Source organism: Phoca vitulina, unplaced genomic scaffold, assembly GCF_004348235.1.
Source record: "Phoca vitulina isolate PV1807 unplaced genomic scaffold, GSC_HSeal_1.0 scaffold34, whole genome shotgun sequence".
In the NCBI taxonomy this organism is placed as follows: domain Eukaryota; kingdom Metazoa; phylum Chordata; class Mammalia; order Carnivora; family Phocidae; genus Phoca; species Phoca vitulina.
This window is the reverse complement of record NW_022589737.1, coordinates 4462772-4489492: the sequence shown is the minus strand read 5'-3', so window position 1 is coordinate 4489492 and position 26721 is coordinate 4462772. Positions and strand designations below refer to the sequence as shown.

The following is a 26721-nucleotide window of genomic DNA, read 5'->3' as shown; positions in this document are numbered from 1 at the left end:
CCAGGTCCTCTTCACTTTACCTCTTGAATGTCACCAGTTAATTCTGTGTGTCAACTTGAAGAATTAAATTGACTTAACTGGCCACAGGGTGCTCAGATGAAACATTGTTTCTGGGTGTGGAAATTAGCACTAGAATCAGTGGACTTAAGAAAGGAGGTTGCCTTCCGCAGTATGGGAGGGCATCCTCCAATCCACTGGGGCCTGAACGGAAAAGGCAGAGAAGGAGGAATTTGCTCCCTTTTTTCCTGCCTCACTGTTGAGCTGGACATCTCATCTCATTTTCTCTTGCCTTTAGACCAGGATTTATACCATCGGCTTCCCTCGTTTGCAAGTGTTTGGACTCAGACTAAATCATACTGCTGGCTTTCCTGGGTCTCTGGCCTGCAGATGGCACATGGTGGGACTTTTCAGTCTCCATAACTGGGTGAGCCAATTCCGGCAATAAATCTCTCTGTCTTTATGTATATGTATATATAAATGCTTATATGTATATACAAAGCCCAACATACTATATATAATATATACAAGCATATATACACACACATATATATCTATATATCTTACAGGGTCTGTTTATCTGGAGATCCCTGATATAGATATATACGTATATAGATAGATATCTGCTGATTTACTTCTACTCCCCTAGTCCAAACCACCAACATCTCTTCCCTGGACTAATAACTCACTTCTAACCAATTTCCCCACATCCATTCCTGCCCTTCCTTTATGTTATTCTCCATACCGTAGCCAAATTGATCTTTTAAAAATTGCAAATATCATTTTGCAGCTGCTCTAATTAAGACCTGCCAGTAGCCTCTTTTTGCTGCAGACCCAAACCCTTCCCGTGGCCAGGAGGCGCGCCTGGGCTGGCTGCTGCAAGGCTGACCACACACCTGCCACGTAGCCTTCTCCCTCGCTCCCCGCCCCTGCCTCGCTGGCCCTGTCACTTCCTCCCGCACCCCAAGCTCGTGCCTTATTCTTGGCTTTTTCACAAGCTGTCCCCTATGTCTAAGGACATTTTCCTTCTGAGTCTTTACCTAGTTCTTGTTTTCTTGTTATATGTTCTCTCAGGGCACTCCGCTCAGAGCAGATCTTGAAATGCTAACTCAACATTAATTGTAGAACTCGTTTTGAGATACCGCCCCTCCTCCCCTGTTCATCTGCTCCCTCTGCGGTGCCCTGACCTGGGTGCTACACACACTAGGACCTCAGGAATCCCCCTAACACCCCAACCTCTCTGCTGCTGGCTGGTTTCACCCTTGAAACCACAAATCTGTTTGCTGCACTTTCTTACTTCAAAACTCTTCGGTGGCTTCAACTGACCTATGGCTGTACTTGTCAATCATTTCCACTTGGGTGAAGGGGGTCCAGGAGGTTACACAGAACAGCCCATGTCAAGCATGATGTTTTTCTGAAGTTTCACAGTGTGTTTTAAAAATTCATGTGAAGTCTGCATTCCAATCTACAATATCCATTTGGTAAAAAATAGAAATTATGCTTCCCCACAAAATCCACACACAAAAAAAGGAGTGCTCCAAGAAGCTGTCTCCTAATTCCCGTGGGGCCCCCATATACTGCCATGACTGCCATGTGGTCCCAGGAATAGAAGCATGTAAGTTTAAGAAGGTCAAATTTGATGATCTTCATAGAAGATGAGGTTGGGGCTCAACCCCACCCCTTTGGTCCACCTTTGTGTGTCCCACAGGTGCAGTGGATAGTCCCCATTCGTGCTGACAAGTTCTCAGCTCACACGCTCAAGGCCATTTTCTCAGTGCAATGAGAGCTTGCTCAGCCAGTGTTCAAGACAGCCCAATCCTGAAATTTTGGGGATTTAAAACCTCTAGGGCAACCCTTAACTGATGACAGAAAACTGTTGGTATGTAAATCCTCCAGCTTCCATTGGTGGGTCATTTATGAGCCAGTTGGGTCTTTCAGGATGATTATGCTAAGATGTAGTTAGACGTGTGAGACACTTATAGAGGGTGATAGATAAATGGACTTTGAAGGCTGAGGCAGAGCTTGAAGACACCTGCATCTGGAGGCTGTCCATCAGTTGCATCCCTGTGGCTGGTTCTGTCACAAAAGGAGATCATTATCTCCATTTGCAGGGGACGCTAAGCAACTGGCACTTGGTCAGGGGGTGAGCTATAGATCCAAGGCTTGACTGGAGGCCATGATGAGGAAACCGAAGGAGATTGGATTCTTGTTAATGGCAGAAGTTGGGGTATACTGAGTTCTCAGCCACACCTGGGACAAGGCCAATGGCCTGAAAAGGCCAGGTTGACTCATGAGGTTGATGAGAACTGCAGGAGACCTCAGTGTCATAGTGAACCTGCGATGGGCAACCTGAGGCCATCTGCTGCCGGGGCCATGTCAGAGCTCTGTGAGCCCAGTGTGGTCTTTCCCATTTCCTAGGGTCACATTAGTGACCACAGTCAATTCAAAAGAGTCCAGGCCCCCAGCACTGCAGTAGCCCCGTGTACCATCTCCCCATCTCCCTGCCCCAAAGATAGCATTGTGTTCCTAGGGCCAGGCTGCCACATGGCTCCTGAACATCCCCTTTTGGGCCAGACGTGAGTTCCCAGTTCCCGATGTGCCCAACAGAGCTGTCTTCCCTGTCTGTGTGGTAGGGCAGGGTCCCTCCCCGCCCCTCAACCCAACAGATGGTGGCAGCTGAGCAGGCAAGAAGATCAGAGGGACCTGGTGAAACCCTGGCCTCTCAATGACTTCTGACACATGACACCTGACTCTCTGCCTCTGATCTGTCCTTCTGTGCACAGAAGTCACCTTGTTGGCCAAGATGGGCCTGCTGCCCAGCTATCCTGCACAAAGAGCACGTGAAGCATGGCTGGATTTGGTCTCCAATATGTACCGCATAAAAGGCAATGGTCATTATGACCAACTCAAAAGTCAGTAGGGAAATAGCTACTGTGGAGAACAGTATAGAGGTTACTCAAAAAATTAAAAATGGAATTACTGTAGGATCCAGTAATTCCACCACTGGGTATTTATTTACCCAAAGAAAAGAAAATACTAATTCAAAAAGAAATAGGCACCCCTGTGTTTATTGCAACATTCTTTACAATAGCCAAGATATGGAAGCAGCCCAATTGTCCATCCATAGATGAATGGAAGATGTGGCATATATAGATATGTATATATAATGGGATATTACTTGGCCATAAAAAAGAATGAAATCTTGCCACTTGTGACAACGTAGATGGACCTAGAGGGTATTATGCTCTGTCAGACAGAGAAAGACAAATACCATATGATTTCACTCATATGTGGAATTTAAGAAACAAAACAAATGAACAAACCAAGAAAAGAAGAGACAAACCAAAAAATGGACTCTTTTTTTTTTTTTTAAGATTTTATTTATTTATTTGACAGAGAGACACACAGCGAGAGAGGGAACACAAGCAGGGGGAGTGGGAGAGAGAGAGAAGCAGGCTTCCCACGGAGCAGGGAGCCCAATGCGGGGCTCGACCCCTGGACCCTGGGATCATGACCTGATCCTAAGGCAGATGCTTAACGACTGAGCTACCCAGGCACCCCCAAAAATGGACTCTTAAATACAGAGAACAAACTGGTGGTTTCCAGAGGGCAGGTGGGTGGGGGGTGGTGAAATGGGAGAAGGGGATTAAGAGTACACTTATGATGAGCACTGAGTAATGTACAGAAGTGTGGAATCACTATAGTGTACACCTGAAACTAATATAACACTGGCTGTTAACTATACTTCAATTAAAAAAAAGAAGGAAAAAAAGAATATCATGACATCAAGTGAAATACTTGTCTCAATACTTCTGAGGAATGATCCTCAGAAGAAGGATCATTCTTCTCAGAAGAAGAGAGAGAGAAAGGGCTGGGAAACATATTTGAAGAAGAAAACCAGAATTATGAATTAATGCTCACTGCAGATCCTGGAGGGGTGTGTGTGTCTTGTGCATTGGTGTTGTAAATGTGTGAGTGAAAACATTACCATATATTGGACTTGCTCATGAATCTTAGCTGAAGGATTTTGCTACAGAAACCAGAGGCACAACTTCCTGAAAATGGAAGAGTCGTGCTGGATGAACCCCCTGGAATGAAAGGTGCTAACTCATGAGACATGAAGACCATCCTTAAGTGAATAAGACAAACTTAGTGGAACTCTCTGGAACAGTTCGTTGAAACTGAGGCTGCAGCTGCTTCTGGATTATCTTCCAGAATATGCTATTCTAGGCACAATTAAATGGGGCTGGGGTGGAGTGAGGGGCAATAATGTGGGAATCAACTCTATTAACTATTGATGAAGTTTTCTGCCCATGGGTAATTTCTTAAGTTTTCCTCCCTGGGATCTTATATTGAAAAGAAGCCAGTAGCTTCATTCCATTTACCTTTCTGCCCACCAGCTACGTCATCGGAGTCAACCGTCTTTCCTTCAATTGATATGAAAATGCAAATCTGTGAGGAGAATATGGAAATTCACTCTTTTAAGCTAGCTACATGGCAGACATCCCAATAGAAACCAACAAGATGACATCAAGTTTAAAAGAATGCTTCAAAAATGGAGATAAGGCATTTAGATGGGCAGTGGAAGTCAAAAGAAATTGCAAAGCTACAAAGTCAAAAGAACTAATGAGGAGAGCAATTCAGAGCAATCTAGATCATGTGGCCAGAAAAATAAGCCATATTCTGAAGAAAGAGAAGAAGGTATTAGAGTGAACCCCCGAGAATCCTCTTGTTCAAGGATGGGTCCTCTTGTTTGGCCATTCTGGAGCTGGGGTTCCTGGGAGCGAGCAGCCCAATGCAGGAGGGACTTTGAAGGATGCACTCTGCTCCACGTGGGTAAATGAGCGTTGCCTCATGCTGCATGATCCTGCTGTTTTCACCTCATGACTCTTCCTCGGACTCCTCGTTCAGCATCTCCTCAGAATCCCAGAGGCTCTAGGAGCAGTAGTTGCGTTTGGCTCTGGGAGGGTCTCCCTGAACTGCCATCCCTCAGAGTGCTGGAAGGCAGGGGGGGCGTCGTGAATTCCTTCTCCCAGTTCCTTTATAGACCCCTCTTCTCCAGCCGGCCTATTAAATGAAGGAGTTCCTTAAGGATCATTCTTCTTTTTCCATGCTTTCTCTGCTCGGTCTGCTCAAGGACCTGCTTCTCTTTCCGTGCTCTTTCTTCAAGGGCAATCTCATCTGCAGACTCAGCTCCACTTCCCACTTATCCGCTGATGATGCTCAAACTCAGAGCTCTTCCTGTTCTCAGCCTCTGAACTCCAGATTTATATATTCAAATGGCTACTTTTGAGTGTCCTCAGATGTACCTCAAATGTGAACATGCAAATGCAGAGATTTGGTCTGAAACCATACCCATACCAGTCTCACTCTCTCCACTGCCATCACCAAAACTCACATCTACTGCAGTGCAGCGAGGCTCAGGGGATGACCCAACCATCTATCTGCTTCTGCAAGTCAGAGGCCTGGGCGTCCTCAGTGACACCCCCAGGATCCCGTCGTTGATGATTCCTCTTGCATTTTCCCAAAGCCATCTACATCTCCTCAACTCTACTGCTGCCTCCTTAGACCAAGTTACCAACATTTCTCACCCAACTGGCCTCCCAAAGCATCCTCTGGCCCATTCCAAGCCACTCTCTATTCTTAAACAGAGAGGTATTCTAAAAAATGCAAATCTTTCAGTGGTGTTCCATTGCTCTTAAGTTAATGATCAAAATCTGTACCACCGCGGTAGCCTTGGTGCCTTGTCCTCCAGCCCCAGCCCCCAGCACTTTCCCTTCTGTCCAGCTGTTTCTTTGCCCTCCCACACATTATTCTCCTTCTCCAGCAATCTGACTCTCAAAGAAATGCCCACACTGGGAGGGTTTTCTTCCCCCCTTCCTCCTTCGAATCTCCTTCTGACTAAGCCCTTCTCATGCTTCAGACCTCAGCTCAAATGCCACTTCTCCAGACCAGGTAAGATCCGCTGTTATATGGTTTTTTATTTTTCATTGCACTATATCTCTCTCACTCACTGGACTGGCCGAAGTTGAAGTTTACACGATGTGTGAATTTAGTCCATTAATGCTTACCTCCCCACTGGAATCTAAGCTCCTCCAAGACAAGAGATGTGTCTCTTTTGCCCACTGTCAGAACCCCCATCCCAAGCACAGTGCCAGGGCCACAGTGTCCTCACACCTTGGCAAGGGTGTCCCACTGAGGTTTGCTCAGGGATGGGTGTATGGGAGGCCGGAATTGCTGCTTCTGCAGGGCTTCCATCTGCGGACCAAGTTTCCAGTTGGGAAATGCTGCCTCCCTCTGGCTATCTGCAGTGATATGGGCAAGTGAGGGCTGTGGGGGACCTGCAGGACCCTGCAGCTGGATCAGGACAGGCAGCTTTTCCCCAGGTTCATGATGAACGGTTGTGATTCCTTTTTTTGTTTGTTTTATTTTGTTTTGTTTTTCTTAGTTGGAGCATGAAAAAAATCCTGGCAACTGTGTTCACAATGTAACAAGGGATGCAATCCACGCCTGTGTTTTAGCCAGGAGGAACTCAGTAAAAATCCTCACAATACTCAGACTTGTTCTCTGCATGCTGTGAACTCCACACATCACAGAGGGTAAATGGCTGATAGTCCACAGGAGGAAGGTTTGCTGGTTGACCAGTTCTGCATAGATTAAACTGAGGAGTATGAACATGAGTTGACAGTGGAGGATCCGAAGGTTTTGCCTGGAATTGTCATTGTCTTTTAATAGTGCATTTTAAGTGCATAAATCATGAACACTGATTTGATGTCAGATCATTGATTTTATTTTACTTTTATTTTTTAAAGATTTATTTATTGGTGAGAGAGAGAGAGAGATTGTGTGCACACGAGCAGGGGCAGAGGGGGAGAGAGTTTCCAGATCGCCTCTGGAGTAAACTTCAGAGTCCCAAGTAGACTCTGCACTGAGCTTGGAGCCCAACGTGGGGCTCGATCTCACAACCCTGAGATCACGACCTCAGCCAAAGTCAAGAGTTGGACGCTTAGCCGACTGAGTCACCTGGGCACCCTAGCAAATCGTTGATTTTACAGACGAAACCTGCATTTTAAGTCTTTTCTTTCAATAATTTTTCATGAAAATATTCATGTATTTTTACCTGGTCCTCTAGTAACCAACGACATTGGCATTTGTCTGTGTCTACAAAACAGATTAAGACAGTTGGTCAATGAGACAAGTCAGAGCCATCAATCTGAAACCCTCATACAACTTGGCTGCGGGCTCCCAATGGGCAGGGACCACGTCTTCTTCAATTCTGTTTCCCCAGCTGCTGGCAGGATGCTCAGAGCACAAAAGGTGCATATTGAAATGTGCTAAGTGAATGAATGATTGCAAGTTAAGTCTGGCCTGGAAGGATGGCCTAGAAAGATTTCTGGGGACAACTTAATTCTTCTGTAAAAACCCTTCTCCTGGACCTTTCTACCAGAAAAGGTTTTTGTTTGTTTTGTTTTGGTTGTGTTTTTAAACAACCTTATTTTCATATGCAGAGGAGGAAGGAAATGGTAGGTTTAACCTGGCTGGGGGCTAATATCCTTGGAGGAGCCTGCGGAGGGGACATTTCTCTAGCAATGAGGCTCCAGCAGTGGAAGGTAGGAGGGGAGCAGGGAAGTCAGAGTGCCCATGATCGAAGCTAGGAAGAGGGGTCATGAAGGGGAAAGGGGGGAGGAGTGGCGTGAGAGCTAGATTTCTTTGAGTGTCACACAAAGCAGTCCCAATTTTCAAGATGTTATACACGTTGTCATACACATGAGTAGTGTCTTACAGATTGAAATTTCCTTTTTAAAGTGAAAACTTTAAAGCCTTTGAAGAGACCAGTTTTCTCTTTCACATGCTGCCTGGAAGTGTTGCAATGCAAAGAGCCTGCTATCTACTTGAAATGAATGTGGAATGAGCTGTCAAGGTCAGTGCTATACAGCAGGAAGGCTTCTGGATATTCCTAAGCAGCCGGCACGCAGCTTGACAACCCGCGTAGGTGGTTCCGTGACGCTGCTGGGCAGGCGCAGGGGGAAACGCAACAGGTGGACACGGGTGTGGTTTGTGGCCCTTAAAGGATCCTCACACAATCTGATCGGTATCTGATGCCCAAGGGATGGGCAATTGTACCTGGAATGAATTTGTTCAGAATGGCTCAGAAGTAGTACCGAGTTTACAACTTGGAAATATTTATAGAGTATTTAGAGTCAGCTCTGGCTTTTGAGGGCAGCCAGACTGAGCAGCTTAGAAAGCCTCCCACTGTGGCTGATAAACTGTGAACCCCTGGGGAATGACAGGACCGCACATCTGAGCCCACACCATCTCGAAATAGAACCGTGTCCCGTCGAGTTGCCCCTCTGACAAAACCCTTTCTGTTGCTTTCCACTGTACTTGGAATACAGTCGTATCTCCCAGTCGGGCATGTCTGAGCCCTGCTTCCCCTCCCTCCACCCCGCCCCATGCTGCAGCCTCCCCGGCCTTCGTCCCCAGCTTCTTCTAGCTCAGGACTCACACACCTGCTCTTCCCTCTGCCCAGAATCAGGTTTTCCCACCACTTTGCCTGATGAATTCATTCCTCCTCATATCCAAGTCTCAGCTCTAGGGCATCTCCTCAGAGGCAGGTCCAGCGTCCTTCCTCAGGTGCACCTGCGCTGTCCTTGACCTCTGTAGCTCTTTCCTTCATTGCCCTTAGTGCAGACTAATTCTCTCATTTGTTGGTGTCCTTTCCTGTCTCTCTCTGCGCTCCCTACCGGACAGCGGATTCCATGGGGAAGAGGATCCTGTCCGGCTTGGTTGCTGCTGAGTCCACAGGGCCCGTGCCTCCTGCTTATGGCACGTAGAAGGTGCTCAATAAATTTTTGTTGAATGAAGGAACGTGTAGGAAAATTGAGGCAATGGAAAGTGAGAGAGCCTCTGGACATCGTGTGGAGTCGGCCTGTGGGTTCTGCCACGAGAGAGCTGTTGAAATGCCTAACAGCTCGCTCCCGAGCCTGGAGGGATGATGTGGTCAGGGGTAAGGTCCAGGTTCTCCTGCCATTGGGGCAACAGTGGGATTCTGGGACACATGTAGAGAGGAATGGATACCCCCTCCCCAAGACTTTTTCCTTCTATAGGGAAAGACTGTGAGGGCCCCTGAAGATGGGGTGCATGCACAGGGCAGAATTCTAGTCTGGAGCTTGATCTGAAGAAGAAGGAGGGTGGGGGGTGCATTGGACACCCACGCCTCTATCCATCAGGAAGCGGTCTGGGTCCCGCTAACACCTTCCCCTCTTTCATGTTTGTCCTCCAACAACCCCCCCCGTGAGGGGAACAGGTGGGGGGTGAATTCCTGAATGACCGTGGCTGAACACTTCTTCAGGTTAGGAGAGAAAGCAGTTACCACGCAGGCGTTCAAATGCCGCAGGGCTGACTGCAGTCGCTCCCATGAGCGTGTTCATTTCAGAGGCGATCTGGAATGTGGCAATGACATTCAGTGTGTGCACACAAAGGCATCCTAAATGTGCGTACATGTCACCTACTTTCTTACTACGAGCAGCCTCACCCCACTCAGCCCTAGATTTTTCCACCTACGCTATTGCCACTTGGTAGAGAAGGAAGCTCAAAGCATATGCTAATGCACTCAAATTCTCATTAATTCCTCCCCTGTGATTCGGGATTTTTGCCTCAACTGAGAAAGTTGGGGTTATTTAAGTAGCAGCTTCTGAGTAAAAGTAGTCTCTTAGAGAAAAAGGAATGTTTCTGTTTCCGAAACTCCTCCCTAGACATTTAATTGCCCTAAAGTAGTCAACATGCCTTATGGTTGGCATCTAGCAGGGCCTAAAGGGATGGCCAGGCTGTGTGCCTTATGTGGGTCGTCGGCCCTAGCACAAGCAAAGACTGGGCCTTCTGGGCCAGAGTGGGTTTTCTGAGGGTAACATTTGGGTTTTTGCTCCTTTTACTAGCAATGTGTGTATAGTTCTCCTTCACCAAATTGACATCTAGACTTGACTGGCAAACTGCCCCTTGAGGGATCCATTTCTTGGCCCTGGACGTCGTGTCTCCTTTCTGATCCTGCACAGTATTTGTAGTGTAGTCCCTGGCCAAGAGACATTCCTGAAGGCAAACAGCCAGCCATTCCCAGAGCTTCCTGACCCTTGCATATGGTTTCTATTTCCCTCACCACCAGGAAGGCAGCTCCCCTGTCATATTACCAGGGACTTGGGCCCAAGGCTAATTTGGAGGCCCTGCACCCCTTTTGGCCTTGGTCACATGCACTAATCTGCTTATGCCTTATAGACTGAATGCTTGTATCCTTACCAAATTCACGTGTCGGAATCCTAACCCCTAATGTGATGCTATCAGGAGGCGGGCCTGTGAAGGGGACCAGGCATCTGTGAACCAGGAAACGGGCCCTCACCAGACACCCAATCTGCCAGAGCCTTGATCTTGGACTTCCCAGACTCCAGAACTGTGAGAAATGTGTGCTTGTTATTTAAGCCAGACAGCCTATGGTATTTTTGTTATAGCAGCCTGAGTGGCCCCAGACAGACCTGGTTACCATGGGCCACCTCTGAGCCAGACACAGGAAACGCTCCCACGCACGCCAGGGCCGCATGGCCCTTCGTGAGTTAAAATATTGTTCCTGGTTCTATATGAACAAGATGGGGAATTATTAGATGGGGAACAACCCTGGCAAGTTGTTTTATCCTTTCAGAATGGTTTGAGGGAGGGAGCATCAGTCAACCTCCTTTGAAAATCTGGACTGTTCCATTCTCATTGGGTTGGCTAGAGCGGAAGAGAAGCCAATCAATCGAAAACCCTCTACGGCTACCAACAGAAACTTTTGGGCTTACCTTGAAAAATTCTGAAGCCGTGTGCTAATGTTAAATATCACAGCTTCCTCTGCCCGTGCTCCATTGTTCAGCGAGAGCGAACATTTTGCCCATTAGTGCCATGAATGCAGACTGCCAGTCCTGGGGCTCCCTAGGGTGGATCTTGTAAAAGTTACTCATTATTGAGGCAACGGAGATTCTGAATATTTAACACTAACGCGTGTGTGAAAATGATTTGGGGAGAGGGAATGCATGGTCTAATATGAGAACCCACGCTGCTTATGTTGCTTGCTCTTGCAGGCTGAGCCCTGACCCTGGGTCCGGCTCTCCTCAATCCAGTCTCCTCCCAACCTGTGCCCACACTCTCACCTCCAAGCTACTCTAGATACTGATGCTGCATTTTTAGACTAATGAGAACAAGAAGGACAAGTTTGCTTCAACTGGCAGTGACTTTGAACGGGAAACCCCGTGGCCATCTACTTAAAGTGGGAAAGAGTGTTCTGTAAGATCAAATCCACTTTATTGGATGAATTTTTTTTTTTTTTTTTTTTAGCAGTGCAAGGATGTTCTCTTTAATAAGAAGATTGACAAATCTTACACAGGGAGAAAGAGATTTGACACAGCAGTTTAAGGAGATGTCATTAGCAAAAAAAACAAGCCAAGCAGAATAAGTGGCTTTTTCCAGAAAGCAATAATTCCCCATCTATTTCTTTTCACAGCTCATTAATTCTCTAGGCATCAGAAAAAGGTGTTTCCCAATTATCCTGCCACAGGAGAAGATTGCCAGTGGATGGAAGCTGAAGCTCCACAGCACAGCCCAGAAATTGGTGATCGGAAGAGGTGGGGCTCTCCTTACTGCTGCCCCAGCTCAGGAGAGGTCCTGGAGGTGGGTGCTATGCACGCTGATGGCCTCTCTGTATTTGCTGGGGAGGCGCTTGGCTCACAGGCCCTGCCTATTATCATCTGTGGCCTTGAGCAAACGAATTAACCTCTCGGCACCTCACTTCTCTCATTGGTAACAAGGGGTTACTAAGAGCTTCTCTGTAGCGTTTGAGAATTAAGTGCAGTCATCCAGGTGAGGCGCCTAACCCACGGCTGGGCACATAGTAGGTGCTCCGGAAAGGGCGTCTGCGCCGATCTGTGTTCAGGGCATCTTAGGACACAACAGGCAGCTTTTGTGTGTGTGTGTATGTGTTTGTTTTTGGTAATTTCAGTACAAAATTTTCAAGTTGCTATGGCCCTCACATGGGACACGTGGTGGAGGCAGACTGGAAAGCAGGGCCTGGGATAAGGACTGTGAAAGAAGGTGCCCGGTTGTTGCAGGCGGTGAGCAAGGGGGGGGTTCTCCCCAGACAGACACAGGCTTTTTCTCCTCCAGCAAGGTCAACGGCTCAGGCCAGGATCTTGAAGCAGCGAAGGAAATGACAGGATGTGGGTTCTGGTTGCCCAAAGGTGGCCTCTGAAGGCGGGGGTCACAGGCAACACCCATGCTACCTGGTCTGGAAACAAGGTCCTGGGCGATGCTGTCAACCACTACACGGGTCAGACTCATTGGGAGCTTACCTGCTTCTGGGTTCTCGGGGGCTCCTCCCTTATAGGGGACGATTTCAGGGAGGGAGGTCTTGGAAGCTAAGACAGGAAGTTAGCTTCCAACGCTTTCAGGCACTGACCTGTGAGATCCTGCTTTGGGATTTGGGAGATGTTGAAGCCTATGGGAGTTACCAGTGGGCTCACCTTATAGACTGGCTTAGCTCAGCTCTGTGACCCATCAGAAGTGATGCATGGGCTCAGAGTTCTGTAGCTCAGGGCTATGACCCACACGTGACTGGTGTGTGATCGACTGAAACTCTGGCCCTCATCGGACTTTACACTTAGTGAGTGCATGTTTACACAAGAACTTCCAGAAAACTATCTGAAGGATGTTTCTAACTTCAGTTGTATCAACTGGACATGAAGAAGGACTTCCTTGGGATGTGAAAGGCAGTCTTCCTGCATTTGAATTTTCATGAGAGAAAGCAGCTAATATGACTAATCGCAATGCTGTGGGCTCTGACCTCTCAGGGAGCTGGGATGTACTGATCTCATCTGCTTCTCCAGCCGGTACGGCTTCTATAGTTGGCAGAGACATGATAGGGCCTGGGTTCACGGAGGCCGCCGCAGAGTTCGAAAACTGGGGAGTGGCTCGCTGTCCCCATCCTTGCTTAGCTGCCTCACTGAGAGGCACTGATGGGTTTTGATTAAGGCCGGTTTTAGATCTGGCTGGGGGGTGGGGGGACGAGGAAATAGTCCTGCTGTGCAAGCCCCAGGTCTGCCAGGCCTAGGGTGAATACTGACCCCATGCTGAGAGTTCCAGCTGTAGGTCCTCCCACCCCCCCCAAGGCATCCTTAGATTCCTGATAGCATGTAGTTCCCCACCGGTGTGCTCAAGGCTGCCTGCTTCCTTTTTCCATGGGGGCAGGATTCCAGGGCATTCTCTATTCCCTCCAGACCTGCTTCGCCACAGAAAAACGCCTGGAATCAGGATTTAGCCCCATGCCCGGGGAGGGAAGCGCCCCGCTTGCTCCCTGTGTCCGTGCGCCTCCTCTCAAGATCCAGGGCCTCCTCTCAAGATCCACAGGCCCAAGCACAAGGATCCCCTTCCTCTGCGTATGACAGCCCCACGAGAGGTAGTTCCCCACCTCAGGCTGCCTGTCTCCTCTTCTCACCAGCCCCTGGACCTAGAACACCCAGCCTGAGGGCCCGTGGGCCTGAGATCCCAAAGCCGCTCCCTTTGCTCCGCCTTAACCTCTGCCTCACTCGGGTGCTGTGCTCACTCCCAGGGAAGGTGCCTCGGAGCAAGCAGGTAAATGCTTCCATTATCAAAGGCAAGCTGAGAGCTGTGAAAATCATAATTCTGTGGCTCCATAATTCTGTGGCCAGGAAACATTTGCGACCTCTCTCCAGGTCCAGGTCAGCTAATCAGGCCCCGTAGGCCTCAACACATACCAGACGCGCCTCATTGACACGACAGTGCACCCTGTCCCCTCGTCCTCTTCCTGGGCCTCCAGACCGGAGAAGAAAAGCCCTCTGCAAGTTGTCCTTTTTAAGGCTCTTCTCTGCTCTCTTCTCTTTTCTCTCTTGAGGCTCACTGGCTCTCCAATTCCCCCACGGATTGCCCTCACCCGTCTCCTCCCCTTCCCCATTCTGAGGCCTCATGTGGGCTCTCCAGGCCCAGTCTGTGGGGAGGAGGCCCAGGGGCTTCTCAGCTGGGCCTGAAGGCCAGGTCACCCCGGGTGGGGGGGAGCCCCCTCGCTGTGCCTCCCATCCACCTCCCCCCAGATAGGGGCGCTGAGCCTGAGTCAGAATATCTCTGCAGTGATTGGTGGGGATGCTTATTTTAAACATTTAATTCCTTGCCCCTCTGTTTTCCTCCCCCCTCCTGGTTTCCGTTCTGACTGGCTCATCTTGCCTTCGGAACCCCAGCTTTCTCCAAGGATCACACCCCAGGCTGAGGCAGTGGAAGAGAGCTACGGTGAAGGTTATAAGTACTTTGAGATTCTGGGGCCAAAAGTACCAGAAAAGAACGGGCCGCTGGGTTCTCCGTTGGGTGGGAGCAGCGGGCCACCGTGCGGTCGGGAATGGCCAGGACGCGGCTGACGACAGCTCTCCATGTGCTCGGGGCTGCGCTGTGGCCCAAGCCACCTTCTGAGGGTCACTGTAAGGAGATCAGTTATCTGGTAGGCTACACGCGACGCGCAGAACACAGCAGAGGAGACGCACATGCTTCACAGATGATAAGAGACCATTAGGGCCCCGTCCTCCATGGCTCTCAGGCAGTGGACACTGGGCTGGGAGCTGACAGGGACTGCCGGCCTAACTCGCATGGACCTTGATGCATGAGGTCTGCAAGCTCACTCTGGGACCAGGGGGTGGCGCTTCCAGGTGGGCAGAATCTCTCCACGCGGAACCCACAGCAAGCCTCTGGGTGGTAGGAATGGGGGGAGGGATGGCCCTGTCCAGGTGTCAGCCCCTGGAGGGGAGCTGCTGGTCGGTCTGTGAGACCCAAGCAGGGAGGTGACCCTGGCCAGTGGGACGTGTGTGCGGAGACAGAGCCTGCCCTGTAGCTCTCACTGTGGGGAACCCCATCCCGGCCTGGCCCTGAGCCGTGCTGACGGAAGCTGGGAGCGGAGAGGCAGGGCTGCCTCAGGGGTCCAGGCGCGGGGCCACCTGCTCAGGGAGGCCTGAGCTGGGAGATTCCAGGACGGATATACTGTTCCTCCCCACAGAGCCTGGATGGCTCCTGGGTCCCCCAACAGCGCACTCAGCTCCTTCACCCCTCCTCCCCCCAGCTCTGCAGCAGGTGCTGTGCTCAGAGGCCAGGGAGGGGAGGTCGGGGGGCGAGTACAGTCCTCACACGGAGCCCCTGTTCTCCCGGGACCCACTCAGCCCCTCAGGCTCGTCCTCTCCCTCCTGCCCGGCCTCTGTACCCAGCCCTGTTTCAGCACAGCCGCCCGGCAGGGGCGGGCTCGGGAGGTAGTGGAGGAGCCGGCCTTCCCGCTGCATTTCTGCCAGCTCCTTGGCACAGCAGCTGGGCGTGTTGGTCTCGTACGTGTCATGGAAGGTGTTGTAGTCCACCTCGTAGAAACCCTTTTCCAACGTGAGGACTGGTGTGAATCGGTGGCCCCAGAGCACCTCGGTATCCATGTAGGAGCTCCGTGCTTGGCAAGTCATGCCTGTGGGGACAGAGGGCACGGAGATTAGGAGTGGCCACCGCCAGCCGTCCATCATCCATCCGTCCGTCCATCAGCCAGCCAGCCAGCATTTGTTGTACCTCTGCTTGGGCTAAGCACCCCGGAGGTGTAGAGCTGAATAAGACAGTCCTCGCCCTGGAGGAGTTCAAGGTGTGCTAGTGGCAGAACATTAGAAACCAACATGCGAGATTCTGGGGTAGGTTCCTAGAGACTGGAGTGGATAATTCTGGAATAGCTAGAGCCAGGGACGTGGTTCCTGAGAACAGCATTAAGGTCTCGAAGATTGAGACACAAAAGAGGCAGGAAAAGGGTTTGAACAAAGATAAATTCAGGGCGCCTGGGTGGCTCAGTTGGTTGAGCGGCTGCCTTCGGCTCCGGTCATGATCCTGGAGTCCCAAGATCGAGTCCTGCTTTGGGCTCCCTGCTCATCAGGGAGTCTGCTTCTCCCTCTGACCCTTCCCCCTCTCGGGTCCTCTCTCTCTCATTCTCTCCCTCTCAAATAAATAAATGAAATCTTAAAAAAAAATGTTTACAATAAAAAAATTAAAAAAAAAGATAAATTCAGATGGAGTGAATGTAGAGAAGCTGACCATCTTGTAGGGCACACAGGGATTGTTTGGGGTAGACACATATGGGCAGAAGCCTCTCTCTCTCTCTCTCTCTCTCTCTCTCTCTCACACACACACACACACACACACACACCTTGGCTCCTTGATTGCAGCATGCTCCAAAGCCTCCATTCCCTGTCTCCTCAGCCCTCGCTTGCCTATGTTATTTTTAGGTGTTGCTTTCTCTCCAGGGAGGAGAGCAGCTTTGTTTATGGATGAAGAAGCCTCTGTGTTTGGGGTCACAGGAAAACAGCTTGCTGATATTTAATCTTCTGGCCAAGGAAGGTACTGGCGTGTGCTCTCGGGAACGAAGGAGAAGCTGGCTCCAGCTTCCCAGGGTGGGCTTTCTCTGGCAGGGGCCTCGTGCACACCAGACCCAAGTACAAGGCTGCTTCCCACCCATTTGTGCTCCGGTGCTGGGCACCCCTGAGGTGCCCCCCACACTGTGGGCTTGCAGCCTGCTCTCCGCTCCCTGGGTCTGGCCTGGGCCAGGCCTTTCCATGCAGTCCTCCCCCGTCACGGCTCAGCAGATGCCCCGAGCTGGGCACTGAGCAGCCTAGACCCAGACCAGGTGTCTGCAGGCTCGGGGGCCTCAGGAAAGACAGCGGGACAGGACCCCCACGGGAACCTGTGGGACACATCTCCTGGAGGCTTTCTTGACTTGTTTTACCCCCTGGGATGTGGCAGTGGACCCCCTGTATCATGAGACCCTACCTCTGTCCCTGGCACTCATCTTCGCACGCATTTGGGAAGGAAAGAAGCCCCTGTGGGTGCCAAGCACTGTGCTTTATGTATGATACTCCATCGAAAATCATCTAATCCCCCCAACGACCCCGTGAGTTGTATTATGCTCATTTTGCTGACGAGTTAAGCAACCTGCCCAGACACACACAGGCAGGCTATGGCAGGGCTGTGCTCGTCCAACCTCGGCCTGAATCAGCAGCGCATGCTCCGCTCTGTAATGTGGCCATCAAGCCACCACAGTCGCGGAGGTGAGAACAGATATGGGTGGGGGGCTCTCCTTCCCTTGTCTCCCCGGGGCCCCCTGCACTCATGGGAGGGGAGGAGGTCAACTAGACAGGGCAGGTCACCCGGGGGCCACTGATGTTGAAGGATACTCAGGGGAGGGACCAGTTCAGCTGGGTCACCCCCTGATCCCTCCACAGTAGGTGGCAGTGAAGGCACGGGGGGACTGTAAGGCACAACTCTCCTGTTTGTCCCCACATCTCTGACCTGACCCCTCCTTTGTGGCCTCAGAGTGGTGCTCTTCCCCCAGAAACTCAGCCGGTGTTCTGCTCCCGAGCCCAGCACCAAGGGCAGCGTGACCTGCGAGCCCCCAGCTCTGCCGCAGGCTTCCTGCATCCTGGCTGTCCTTGGCCCCAGGGGCTCCCTCGGCTGCCACCATATGCTGCCTGGCCAGGCTCCAGCTCCCAGCAGATGGCCGAGCAGCCCCCTCCGTGCCAGTCCCCGGAGCCTGTTCGCACCCCGGCCAGGTCCCACGGGCTCCGGCCGAATGAGAAGGTTTGTGGATGCCCCATCTGAGTTTCCCGCACAGCAACGAGCTTCCCGAAAGGTGAGGAAGGCTTGTTTGGCCATCTTTGTGACTAGCCCCTGAAATTTCAACACTTAAGATTCATAAGTGAAAGACCTGAATCGAACACCGTCTGCATGAAGCTGGGTGCGGCATCTATGTCTGTTAAATGGGATTGGCGGGGTCCTCTGGTGTCGCTGCAGAAGTTGGAAAAATACATATCATTCTGAGCCTGAGTGAGTTTTCTACAAGTGCTCAGTCTACCGGGTGACAAGAAGAGAGGGAAAGAGGAAGAAAGGGAGTAAGAAGCAGGGTGCAGGATTCTGTGGGAGGGCTCCTCTCCCCAGGAGTTCAGGCAGGAGTGGTGGGACCTGGGCCTCGTGCTCCTGCTGGCCTCGGGCTCCCTGGAGCCCTGCACCGAGGCCTTGGCCTTGAGAAATGGTGGAAGTTCCTGGCTGCTGGCTGCCCGTGAGACTTGAGAGCTGAGCAGGGAGGTGCTGGGCCGGCCACAAAGAGGGCATCTGCTTGGGCCTATGTGGATGCAGATGGACTGGTTTCAGCTCGTCCCCTGTTCACTCAGCCAGCCTTCCACAGGGAAGCTCAGGGACAGCCTTCCTGGGGCGGGGGGGCGGGGGGGGCGGGGATGGCAGCCAGAAGAGCTGCCCTCACGGGTCTGGGGTATAGACACCTCTTCAAAAAGAGGATTCTGTGACTTTGAGAAGCCTTGTGTTTGGGAAATCACAGAGTGATTCATGGCATGTAGAGATACCACGAAGTCCTACTGTGAAGAAGCCTGTGCACCTTGTTTCACTGTATTTCTCCAAGTTATCTGATCACAAGACTCTTTTTGGGTAGACACATGCCCCAGGATGTGGTGGGGCAAGATAGCCTCTCGAAAACAAGGGTCAGCTTTGGGGTCCCCTGCCTTCCCAGGCATCCCGGCTCTATGACTTACTCTTGGATGAAACTAGACTGATAACTTGCCTGTCTGTGCCTCTGTTTCTTTATCTGTAACCTAAGGAACATCATCTTACAGAGAGTGGGAAGGCATTAAGTGTGATACTGTTTGTTTAAAGTTTAGAACTATGTCCAGAAGTTAGAGGGTTCAGTAAACATTAGTTGTTGTTATCACTCCATCTTGATTGAATGACAACACCCCTCAGATCACAGTTAGAGATTGGGCTGGCTGAGAATCCCAGGATTCTCAGGCACCAACTGCCATCTTCTAGCCCTGGTGGCCTAGGTTCCCAGCATGTGGGAGGGTTCTGTGGCCAAGGAAGATAAAGTGTCTTACCTGTTGCCTCCACCATCCCTTCTAGAATGACCACGACTTCAAACTCCTCCTGATCCAGCTGGGCCCGAGACATCTCCCAGAAAGGGCTCTTCTCGTTGATCTCGTGGGAGATGATGAGTGGAGACACCAGGAAGAGACGGTCATCCCCAGTGTCGAAGCCCACATTGATGTCCGTCTGGTTCAAGGGGATAAACTCCCCTTCTTTGGTCTGCCGGGACTTGATGAGCTTGGCACGGATGGAGGCCTCCACAATGTGGGAGTTACGAAGGTCACCCACCCGGAACATGAGGCAGAGCTTCTCGTCCCGCATGGAGATGACTGCATTGTTGGAAAACATGAGGGTCTCTGCTCTCTTCTTTGGCTGACTGATCTTAACAAACATGCACCCCACCATGAAGGCATTGACGATGGAGCCGAGGATGGCCTGGACCAAGAGGAGTATGATCCCCTCCGGACACTTCTCTGTGATCACCCGAAAGCCATACCCGATGGTGGTTTCTGTCTCAATGGAGAACAGGAAGGCAGACACAAAGCCACTGAGGTTTTCAACACAAGGAATCCACTCCTGGTCACCAACATGGTCCAGATCACCCCGGATGTAAGCGATCAGCCACCAAATGAAACCGAAGAACAGCCAAGTGATGGTATAGACCATGGTGAAGACAAGCAGGTTGAAGCGCCATTTGAGGTCCACCAGGGTGGTGAAGAGATCGCTTAGGTATCGGTAGGTTTCTTGGACGTTGCCATGGTGGACGTTGCACTTGCCACTCTTTTCCATGTAGCGCTGGCGGGGCTTCTTGCCTTCTGCTAGCAGGCGAGTACGGTCAGTGGCAATGGGGATGTAATCACGGGCCTGTTTGGGGATCTTCTTTGGGTCCCTGGGAGTGACCCCAATCTCCATATCCTGGTTCATAGCATTCCTAGAATCACCAGCCATAGCTGGGATGTATTGAGTTAAAAAAGACATCATCAATGAAGGGGGCTGTGCTGATTCACAGAAACACAGGATTTCAAGGTCACTCCTGCCTCTGTGCTCTCAAGGGTCCTCATCTAGTGCACAGTGGAGCCTACTGCAGAGTCCTCAAGGGCAGGGACCGTGTTTTTTTTTTATATTATGTGCTTGTATCCCTGGTACCTCCTACAGATTCTAGCATATAATAGCAGCTCAATAGTTGTTTGTTGAATGAATAAATACGTAGGTGCAAACTACACATGGTGTTGAAAGGATTTAAGAAATCTGGGAGCAATTAAAAAAATAATAATCGCAACAATTTATTAAGTGCCTGCTCTAGTCCATGCAGTACATCCAGACTGTCACTTGTCATCACAGCAACTGGTTGGAGTTGGAGCTTGATCTCCAGTATGTAAACACTGATTGCTTATGCATCATATTTATTTCTAGGAGTCTCTCTCCTTCCATTAGAATGTAACCTCCACGGGGCACAGGTATGTCTGTTTTGTTCCCTCATACATTCCAAATACCCAGAGGGTAGCCCAGAACATACTGTATACTCCAAAAGCACTTGTTGAATAAATGAATGAATAAATAAAAAAATAAATAAGAGCCCCAAAAAGGTGGGTGGTAAAGTGATAACCTGGGCCACCAAACACTTACCTGGCAGAGTGGATATCTGGATTCTTGCTCACAGGGCCCAGAGCCTGTGCTTCCTTCTTTATATCTCCCTGTCTCCTTTCTTTATGTCTCAGATCTTAGCAGCAGACAGAAAGGAAAAGGCAGTGAGTGTCTGATTCACCATGTGGTCACTCCTACCGTCTGAGGGGAGGAGTCTGGGGCTGTCTGAGCACTTACGAGTATGACAAATCGCTGTGTAGACCCACCATTAAAAATCTTGACACAGTAATTCCCTGCCCTCTAAAAACCTGAAATGGACAAGATATTAATGCCCCTAAGGTTTTCAAAAGGGCTATAAACTTATATGTGAAATCAAAAACAAACAAATGAAAGCCAAACTCACAGATACGGAGAACAGATGGGTGGTTGCCAGGGAGAGGGTGTACAGGGCGAGCGAAATGGGTAAGGTGGTCACGAGGTACAAGCTTCTAGTTGCAAACGAAGTCCTGGGGATGTGATGTATAGCGTGGCTATTATAGTTAATGATACTGTGCTGTATATCTGAAAGAAGCCGAGAGAGTAGGTCTTCAAAGTCTTCATCACAAGAAAAAAATTGTAATTATATATGGTCCCAGATGTTAACTAATCATGGTGATCATTTCCCAAAATATACATATATCAAGTCATTATGTTATATCTCTTAAACTAATACATTACATGTCTGTTATCTCAATAAAATATCTCAATAAAAAATTGCTTTTCAAAAAGGCTATACCATGTTTTGGAGTATATGCCACACTTTAAAGAAACACCCAGACACCTGCAATGGTCCGCTGTCTTTCAGATATTCCGCTCACTCCCACTGAAAATACTTTAAGACTCTGATGCAGCTAGGAAAGACCATGAGAATCTCCACAGCTAATAATCACAGCTTAAATTTCTGAGCGTTCATGAGCCAGGCACTGTGCTAAGAAATTTATATCCATTAGCTCATTTATAATCCTCACAACCAAGTTATTAGAGAAGAACGGCTATTATCCCTCTAATCTTCAGGCAAAGACAATGAAGCTCAAGTAGTTAAGTGGCTGAGTTAGGGTTTGAATCTAGGTTCATCTGCTCCAGCCTGGGGTCTCACAGTACCCACCACACAGTGGCTTGCAGACATTGATGTTCTGTGGCTCCTGCTTAGACTGATGAGCTGCTCGCTCCAGAAAGTTCTATGAGCTTCTGATCCTGGGGCAATTCCTCAGGGGATGCTATTACTCAGCCCTTCATCTTTACAAGCAAGTTTGTTTTGATTTCACAGATAGTCCCACTCCACAACCCGGATGAATGTTCTATAAGCCATGAAGAAAGATTTCCCCCAACGTGGAAAGTCAGAAGATCCTGGCAGACCTTTTTCTTTGCTACCTTGGTGGTTGTGACAATTTCAAGGTAACCTTTAAAATATCATATTGAAGGGTCATCCGAAGGGTTGTTTGTTTCAGATGTCTGTTGGCCATTTCCCATTCTGCACAGGGCCACCTGCTCCCCGCTCCCTCACATGGCAGTTACAAAGATAAATGAAATGAGGAGCTGGATGCTTGATGTTGCTTTGCAGAATCCTAAGCATGATTTTGCTTTGCCCCTAGGTTGGAGACTGTTTACTGAGAACTCAGGGATGCCCAGAAAGGGTGAGAAATGCTGTTACTCCCAATGCCCTGAGGGCTCCTGGGAACCCAGCTATTGGAACCCAGATAGAGGTCTGATCGGAGGGCTGCCCATGGAATCCCCAAGCCACTGGTGTTGGGCAGGGCAGGCCCAGTGCTGGCCAGAATGAGTCACTGGCTAGGGCACCTGGCAAAGCACATTCTCCTGCCCTCATATCTTCCAGAGAAATAGCTTTTCTGCTGATTTTCTGCACTGTTTCCTTCTTTATTTTTGAATATACTTTCGTATGTTCTTGTAGGAGAAAGCCTTGCGCTGTACTAGAAACAGAGAAAGGTTTTCTAGGACACCTCAATCAAGACCAGAGAATTTTTTTTCTGTCCAGCAGACAGGGAAAGGGTTCACTTCTGATTTGAGATTGGCATCCATCCTCCAAGTGTGCTAGAATCCTCGGCAGAAGTTTTTCCTCGCTCAGCCCAGGGCAAGATCTGGGTTCTAGGATCAGCTTCCAAGAAACGTGTTCTGTGACCCAAGGAAAAACCGTCTTCATTTTCTTTGCCTCAATTTACTCTCCTATAAACCCCAGATAATATTTTCTGCCATTCCAGCTCTGGGGGCCATTATGAGGATCTAGGGAAAGACTATATGAATACAAACATAAATATAAATATAAATGTAAATATATATTCATAAACACTCCTTGAAGTGAAATTTAATGCAACGCCCCATTAACCCCTGTTTTAAGGATGAAGAAAGAGACATAGAGCATCTAAGTCAAGTATCAAAGGCCCCAGTGGGCCGCTTGCAGGGCAGGCGTCAAGCTGACCGGTGTAGAACCTCTCCTCCCCAGATTTCTTCCTAAGGGTAAGTGAAATGCCCGCTCTAGAAATCTTGGCCTCCAGTGCTGTGGGCCCATAATATCAAAAGAATTCTCAGGGACAATGGAGATGAGCTTTTGAATCAGATTTTCAAGATCTATTCTATTCATTTAGGCACCCACATTCAGCAAGCATTAGTTGAGGAACTGCGATTGTCCAGCTTCTGTGCTAAGAGCTGGAGATTAAGCAGTGAATAAGCTGAATGCAGACCCAGCCTTTGTGTAGTTTATAGTCTAGCACCGCCCCCTCTGAGCCCAGGGGTCTGAGCAGAACTGCCTGTGGAGAGAGAGGTTGGGGGAAAGGCTTTGGGCTGGAGGAGGCAAAGCGAGTATGAGAGCTTCTCCCCGCAGGACCCGGGGAGGGACCGACAGGAGCAAATCCCACTCAAGCTCATCAAGCCTGGTGTTGCTATTCATCTGGAACCCTCTCCTGTGTCTGAGGATAAGAAGCTGTGCCCGGTGGGGTGCCTGGGTGGCTCAGTTGGTTGGGCGACTGCCTTCAGCTCAGGTCATGATCCTGGAGTCCCGGGATCTAGTCCCACATCGGGCTCCCTGCTCGGCGGGGAGTCTGCTTCTCCCTCTGACCCTCCTCCCTCTCGTGCTCTCTGTCTCTCATTCGCTCTCTCGCAAATAAAAAAAAAAAAAAATTAAAAAAAAAAAGAAGCTGTGTCCGGACATGATTAAAACTCTTGGGAAGACAGAGCCTGAAGTCCAGCAAAGTGGTTTAAACTCTTTGATATAGAAACACAAATGGAGAAAGAATCAAAAGAGGCAAAATCAAAGGAAGTTGTATTTTAGGTGATGCACGAGTGAATCTGACATCCTTTTAAGTGGACCTCTGTGTGAAGAATTCCCAAACACCCCCGCGACACACACACGCAGTGAAGAAAGCCCTGTGTCATGGGGGGGGGGGGCTTTTTCTAGAAAGTCAGGAGCCGTGGACACAGCATCTTGATAGAAACTGCATTTGGAAATCAGCAGGGTTTCCTGAAGGGAGCACTGGGCTGGGAGTCTTTTTTTTTTTTTTTTTTTTTTTTTTGAGAAAGAGAGAGAGAGAGAACCTGCAAGGGGGTGGGAGAGGAGGGGCAGAAGGAGAGGGAAAGAGAGAATCTTAAGCAGGCTCCACGTTCAACGCCCAGCACGGAGCCAGATGTGGGGCTCGACCTCACGCCCCTGAGATCATGACCTGAGCCCAAATCAAGAGTTGGATGCTTAAACGACTGAGCCACCCAGGGTGGCTTGGGAGTCTTGTTTCAGACTCAGTTTCCCTACTGTGAAAATGAGGACAGCAGGCATCCTTAATGATTTCTTCCTTTCTCTCTTATATTTGCTGGGTCAATGTCTGCTTCCCAGAGTTTTGGGATATGGGATGAGGTTGGAAGAAGGGTAGTGGAGGAAAATATACTCCTATCTCAGACTAGATATTTGTATGCTGTTCTGCAGGAATCTATATGGCTGTACTGGTTGTTAAAATATGAAAACACTCCATGGTGGTTGCCCCAGTGCCCTCAAGGACCTTCAAGATTAGCAGAAAGTATTAAAGGTGTTATCAAGGGCGTATGTGACAGGTGTGGAGAAGGCACACACGCAGGGAGGCAGAACTCTAAGATGCCCTCACGATTCCTGCCCCCCGAAATAAACTCCCTGTATATGCCCCCGGACCTGGGGATGGGATACTCACTCCCATGATGAGCCTATGTCACGGCCCAGCTGACTTGAAGAAAGGGAGACCTTCCGGGGTGAGCCGGACCTAATCAGATAAGCCCGGGAAGGGAGTGGGCTTTCCCTGAAGTAGGAGAGGCTCTTTGCTAGCTGTGGAGATGGACAGGGGCACGTGGCAAGGAATGTGGGGACCTCTAGAAGCTGACAGCAGCCCCCCGTGACAGTCAGCAAGGAAACAGGGACCTCCTATGATCACTAAGAACTAAATTCCGCCACAACCACAGGAGCTGGAGTTCCAAAGGAGCGTGCAGCTTGCTGACAGCTGCATTTTAACCTTGTTAGACCCTGAGCAAAGAACACAGTCATGTTGTGCCTGGACTTCTCACTTAAGAACACTGAGCCAAAAACTGGGTGTTGTTTTAAGCCATTTAGTCTGGTCCTTTGCCAAGGCAGAAATAAAAATCTAACACAGAACAGAAGGGGGAACCAGGTAATAAATGATTAGGAAAGCTGACTCTGGCATCAGAGTGCCCACCTTCCAATTTCACCTTGAGCTGAGGGACTTAGGGGGAAGTTATTGCTCTAAGCCTCAGTTACTTTTTCTGCAAAATGGGGATGATGACCGCGCCAACCAAGGAGGGCAGGTGCGAAGATGGAATGAAGGCGCATGGGCAATGCTGGCCGAGGCTAGTATTTATTTTCCATCCAGGGCTGGAGTTGCGGGGGTGGGGTGGGAGAGCTTCCAGCAATTCAGGAGTGCCAACTGTGGGTCAGCATCCTGCTTCCACGGCCTCATTTACTCCACGGGGAGGTGTTGTCTTATTCTACGAAGAGGGAAACTGGGGGAGAGCTTAAATAACTTGCCCACAAATCACACAGGTGCTGCGGGGACGCTCTCTAGAACCCACAGTGGTTGCAATGGACAGAATTGTTGCTGGGAGAGGAGTTTCCAGCTCGCTTCAGTCTCTATGGGATCCCCAGAGGCTGTGCCTGAAGAACTTTCTAAGAACTCTCTCGTCTGTGGCCCTTCTACGGGGACGCAGAGGCTGTTCTGGTGCTAAGATCTGGGTGATTCTCCTGCAGGGAGACCTGCAGAGGCTGCATCCTCTGCTCCTCCCCTCCTGGGTGCAAATGAGCCACCTCCCTGAGCCTGGAGGCAGGAACCAGAGGAAGAGGAGGGGAAGTGACCCAGACAGGGGAGCCCCGGTGCAACAGGGGTCTGTGAGTCCCTAGATTTGGGGGGTGCCTGGAGCATGGGGTTGGGGTCCCCCGTGGGGTCCAGCACGACCCTGGCCACCCTCCCATTGCAGGTCCTGGAATGAGAGCGGGGGGCTTTCCGTGACCCCCCTTTCCTCAGCAGCCTGCCCGAGGACAAAATGTTGGAAACTGCAGTTCTGGCCTCTGCCTTAATAGTTCCCTGCCGGCCACCGCAGCTGCCCTTCCTGGCCACGAACTAGTGGCTGGCGAAGAGCAAGACCGGACCGACACCTGACCGGCTCCCAGTCCAGAAGTTCATGGAGGGTTTGGCTGGTAGCCCCAGCCCCCCAGAACCTATGCCCAAACCACACTGATGGGCTGGCTCTGGTCAGGGGGCCAGTCCTGGTTTCCTGGCTTTCAAAATTACCATCCTTTAAAAAACAAAAAACCTTAGTGCATTCTGGGGTCTGATGGCAGAAGAACTCAAGAGTAATAAATCTTTAAAAACTCATCGGGTATTTTACTTTAAATCCCAATCGTTTTGCAGCTATTATTTGTTCTTATCAACTTAGATGTGAACCTAGTCTTTAATTCCTGGATGTTTTGTGGTTTTATTTTTTGAATCCAAGTTCAAAAACTATCTGGGTGATAGCACATTAGGTATTAGGTGTGGAAGCCCATTGAAAACTGTAACACACAGATTCCTTCCCTCCTTCCCTCCCTCCTTCCTTCCCTCCTTCCTCCCTCCAATCAGTGAAGCCCCTCCCCCAAACAGTCACTGCTAGTAGGCACTCTGCTGG

General features: G+C 49.9%; 1 protein-coding gene across 5 annotated transcripts in view; it reads right to left on the bottom strand.

Moving 5' to 3' along the window:
* Positions 1-11087: 11087 nt before the first annotated feature.
* KCNJ5 (potassium inwardly rectifying channel subfamily J member 5) overlaps positions 11088-26721 on the bottom strand; it is a 28469-nt gene continuing 12835 nt past the window's right edge. The window contains exons 2-6 of one of the 5 annotated variants that reach the window (XM_032426383.1): positions 20942-21099; positions 20776-20846; positions 20581-20674; positions 18966-19904; positions 11088-15514 (exon numbers count right to left, since the gene is read on the bottom strand). In XM_032426383.1, coding sequence (XP_032282274.1) covers positions 15192-15514; positions 18966-19902 — 1260 coding nt within the window. In that variant the 5' untranslated portion in view covers positions 19903-19904; positions 20581-20674; positions 20776-20846; positions 20942-21099 and the 3' untranslated portion in view covers positions 11088-15191. Of the gene's footprint in view, positions 15515-18965; positions 19933-20580; positions 20847-20941; positions 21100-26721 lie in introns of those variants that run through there. The other 4 variants (XM_032426381.1, XM_032426382.1, XM_032426384.1 and 1 more) reach the window with 4 other exon arrangements.